The following is a 4,585-nucleotide window of genomic DNA, read 5'->3' on the forward strand; positions in this document are numbered from 1 at the left end:
AGAGAAGATGTTCAAGAAAGAGTGGGGGAAAAGGAAACCAAAACCAACACAATACGGACTTTTTGCCACTATTTGTTCCTTATTTCTTTTGCGTAAGCTACACAATTAAAACTAACAGCAGCTCAAATTCAGAAGCACTTGATAGCAGTCACACACATACTGGTGACAGTTGCAGCTTAAATTTAAGATATTTAAGATAGATAGATAATTTAAGATCAAGATATAATGCAAATATTGGCAGAGGCAGGACTCTATGGAGCCGTGGTCCTGTTGTTCTGGATAAACATTGTAACTGAATGCCATGGGGGCAGCTAGACCTCCAGGATTTTTGACAGACTGACTTGTTGATCCAGACTGTATGCCCAAACTTACACAGTGGTGTATCATACCTTGCCCCGACCTCAGGTGACTGTAGCCAGTCAGTAGCTTTCATGTCCAAAAAGAAGAATTTGTTTTATGTAAGTAGCCTCAAGCCTGGCCTGTGTTTGAACCCTGCCTTTGTTGTTCAAGACAATTCTTCCTATCTTCTCCTTGGACCTTGCTGGCTCATCATCATTTTCTGACATAGAACTAAATTTAGTTCTAATCCTGTCTGTTTCCTGTCAGGTTCATTTTTAATAACATACAATTAAAAAAACATTTAATGTAGGTCTTTTTCAACATATTTTCACCTTAATGGGAACATACACCAATCTAAGGTGGCTGTGGCTCAGGAGGTAGAGCAGTTCACCCACTAATCAGAAGGTCAACAGTTCAATCACTGGCTCCTCTAGTCTGTGTTTGCATCTGTGTCTGTATATGTATGAATGTGTGTGTGAATGGGTGAATGTGGGATGTATTGTAAATCGCTTTTAGAAAAAAGCACTATGTCAGTGCAGTTCATTTACCATTTTCCTATTTTGTTTTGATGTGGATGTTATACGTACGTTGCCAGTGTATGTTGCTCTTTATGCTCTTTTGGAGAGACATGCAACCTCTCAAGTAGCTCTCAGGAAGCTCAGTAGCAGGTGTGTGACATGCACACACACAGTGACACTGTATTGTTACTATGTTTGTTATATCTTCAGCCTTACCTTATGAATGCTTCCCTCATTGCATGGACCTAATCTGCCTTTGTAATACACAGTGCAGCTTGGTTTGAAGCCTCAGTTACCTTCAGGTTCATCTTGCTGAACAACCCCACTCTGACCTCTCTCTGTGAAACGCCCTCCACTCTCTATTTGAGCAGATCTGAAGGCTCATGTTAACTCAGCATACCCAAATTGGCAGACTTTTTGCAGGTTGCATGCTATACCAATCACACACCAGGGCCGTGGTGAGCCACTTGAATAAACCAAGTAAACCTGAACTTGAGGTGAAGTTCATAACATTTCATCAATACTTGTTTGTTTTAGTTTAGTTGCTGCAGTGCTCAAAAACATCACCTAATTTTCCTCCAGATAACTTCTTGACCCCGTGTCTCACAGTAAGCTCCTGTTGTCTTCAAGGCACCTGTCCTTTTCACCTCTTGCAGTATATTTGCCCCTTGCCCCCACCTCAGTGCCTTTCCTGCAACTCTCCTGCACCCCTACTCTACAGTGAAGCAACTCATATTGATTTTGTTTGGACCAGTTGATAACATGGCAAATAACAAAAAGATAGGGTTTGGGTCAGAAATGGGTAGAAATGTCCTTTAAGTAGCTGCTTCAATTAAGTGATTAGTAAGTTGTTGTTTTATACAATTTAATACAATTTAAGATAATGAATATCTGCAGGAATTACTGGTTTAAGAAGCTGCTATAGAAACCCCAGTCTCTGTGTTGTGCTGTTTAAAACTTTGTTGCAGGAATCCTAGAATATAGTGTGTCCTGTGGCCTTGTCATTTGGATTGTGGTAGTCTGTGCTCCAGTCTAGGGGAAATAGTTACTACTTTAATAATTATTGGAAGAAGAGACATATTTGGTGCTGTGCGTCCTTTGTTCTTCTCCTTTCTCTTATCCATTAGTGTTTTATCACTTGTGCTAAGAAAAGTTCAATTGAGGAGTTGGAAGCTTTGAATCTTGAGAAAATTAAAGCTCCATGTACACAATAGTTCCACAGCTTTGTTTGCACCCAAGCCAAGGAGCAATTATATATTATCTGGGATGTGCCTCAAGGCCACTTACTGTATATTGTATGTTTACCCATAAATTCTAATACATATCAACAATGCACAGTGAAAGCTTTGACTGTAAAGACTGTAAACCGCCCCTATCCACTGGCATCCTGACAGTATGTTACTGTGCTGAATACATTTTAAAACACGGATCTCATTTGTAGTCAAAACATACAGAAAAGTAGCAGCTCAGTCAGCCTTGTGATGCAGTTTTGCCTTGTGATGCAGTTTTGCCTTGTAATGCAGTTTTGCTGACACAGAGTTTTGTTGTCGTTGTATAAGGTCTCCAGCACTGGTCATGTCTATAACATCAAGATAAATTTATTCATCAAGTACAATAAATGCACAGGGATCTGTCTAGGTTATATCAAACAGCTATAGTACAGCAACAACATGTTTAATGGAAATGTATACAGTGTGGACACTGATTAAAGATCTATATAGCAGACACTGTGTACATATGCACTAATATATAAATTGTAGTGATTATCTACTAATGATCTAACTCAGCTGTTAGTAGTTTCCAAGTTTTCCTCCTTAGTAACCCAGTGTTGTGTTGTTGTAAAGGTAACCCAGTGTCCGCAGTGGTGACATGTAACCTGTTTGTGATTCCTGCTCTGAGGAAGATGCAAGGCATTCTGGATCCTAGACCTACTATTATTAAAGCTAGGGTAAGAGACACACACGCACACACACACACACACACACACACACACACACACACACACACACACACACACACACACACACACACACACACATACACACATACACACACGTTAAATGTGGAGACACTCCTTCAACCAACAAGGCACCTTTGAAAGTTACTGTGGAGAGGCACCAGATGAAGCGGAACCTTCCTGTGGCAGATCATCACAGTAACATACGTTACACGACTAAAACTGACTTTCAGTTCCAAATGAGAAATCCACTGTGAGAAAGAATGCACACCCAACCGTACCCTTGTAGTAGTCACATAAAAGTTGTGGATGCCTGGATCCACAGGCTCACATGGCTATTTGTTTGGCTACAGATGTCTCTGTGTCACAATAATAAATATTACAACATATCACACATAAGCATATTTGTGCCACAAATGATAGTGATGTTTCGAGATGAGCATTATTTTAGAGCCACTGTAAATTGGCTCAATAACAAAAGAAGTTGTAATAATTTATGTAGTAACTGTTAAAGCAGCATTTTGACATTGTAGGAATGGGCTTATTTACTCTCTTGCTGAGACCAAGAAGAGAAGATTGACACTACTGTAAATGTGTAGCAGGAGCCAGCGGACGGTCAGCTTAACGTAAGGATAGGAAATGGGCAAAGAGCTCATCTGGCTCTGTCCACAGTGAACAAAACCAACCTACCAGCTCCTCTAAAGCGCAAAATATAAGCATGTTCCCTAAAAAATCCCTAAAAACCATTCTTTAAAATATGAAGCAGTGGGTTTGGACAATATAAGTATTTAAACGTTAGTAAATCAATAACCTTTGTGTGTGTGTGTTACAGCTTTCCTGTGATGTTAAGCTGGATCCCAGACCAGAGTACCACCGCTGTATTCTCACCTGGCATCACCAGGAGCCACTGCCCTGGGCACAGAGCACAGGTACACACACACACACACTCACAGAGAGAGAGAGCGAGAGAAACATTCTATGCAACTTACACAAGCATGTTCTCTGTCCCTCTCTCTGCAGGCAACCAGGTATCCAGCAGGCTGATGTCAATGCGTAGCGCCAACGGCCTTCTGATGTTACCTCCTAAAACAGAGCAGTATGTTGAGCTACATAAGGGAGAGGTTGTGGACGTCATGGTAATCGGACGGCTATGATGCAGGTACATCATGCTCTGGTCTTTTTCATTTACCTGTCGTCGAACTGGAGACCTGTAAATATGTTTTACATTATCACAAAGGCGGGAAAAACACTGACACTAACAATCCCCCAAACTGTTTTTCTCCCCAGACTTCAATTTCAGTTGCCACCAGTTACCATGGCAGTGCCAGGACTTCCTGTCTGGACAGGAAATGGGCGGGCGGCAGGAAGTGATGCATGTCTACCTGGTCACCATTAGCTGTAATGTCATATGCAACAGCCAATTGGAGCCAGTGCAGGCGGAATCCTCATTGGTCTGCTCTGAGGAGATCACTGTATTTCAATGACGAAAAAAAAGAGAAAACAAATATATAAAATATGAGATTTATTCTGTAATATTATTACTATCCTGATGATAATGATTATTATTATTCTTAATTAATATTCTATTTATTATTATTGATTGAATATTATCATCTTAGTAGTAATCATGCCCTCGTCTCTCCTCTTCATTTGCTTTGTGCGTTTAACATGTTCCCCTGGTAGATATAGAGATGTAGAGACTTCCCCTTTCTCCCTCCATCTCTCCTGACCCTCTCTCCACCTCCTTTCTCTTCTTCTTTTTCTACTTCCT

The 4,585-nt window shown here is 40.7% G+C and overlaps 1 protein-coding gene across 1 annotated transcript in view; it reads left to right on the forward strand.

Moving 5' to 3' along the window:
• Positions 1-4,319, forward strand: part of gphna (gephyrin a) — a 27,215-nt gene extending 22,896 nt beyond the window's left edge. Inside the window, 4 exon segments of the mRNA XM_071471155.1 lie at positions 2,702-2,805; positions 3,647-3,743; positions 3,835-3,973; positions 4,102-4,319. Of these exon segments, the coding sequence (XP_071327256.1) occupies positions 2,702-2,805; positions 3,647-3,743; positions 3,835-3,968 (335 nt within the window). The 3' untranslated portion in view covers positions 3,969-3,973; positions 4,102-4,319.
• The last annotated feature ends 266 nt before the right edge of the window (positions 4,320-4,585 follow it).

Source organism: Trachinotus anak, unplaced genomic scaffold (genome assembly GCF_046630095.1).
Source record: "Trachinotus anak isolate AG129_WGS33_773 ecotype Australia unplaced genomic scaffold, CSIRO_AGI_Tana_v1 ptg000033l, whole genome shotgun sequence".
In the NCBI taxonomy this organism is placed as follows: Eukaryota; Metazoa; Chordata; class Actinopteri; order Carangiformes; family Carangidae; genus Trachinotus; species Trachinotus anak.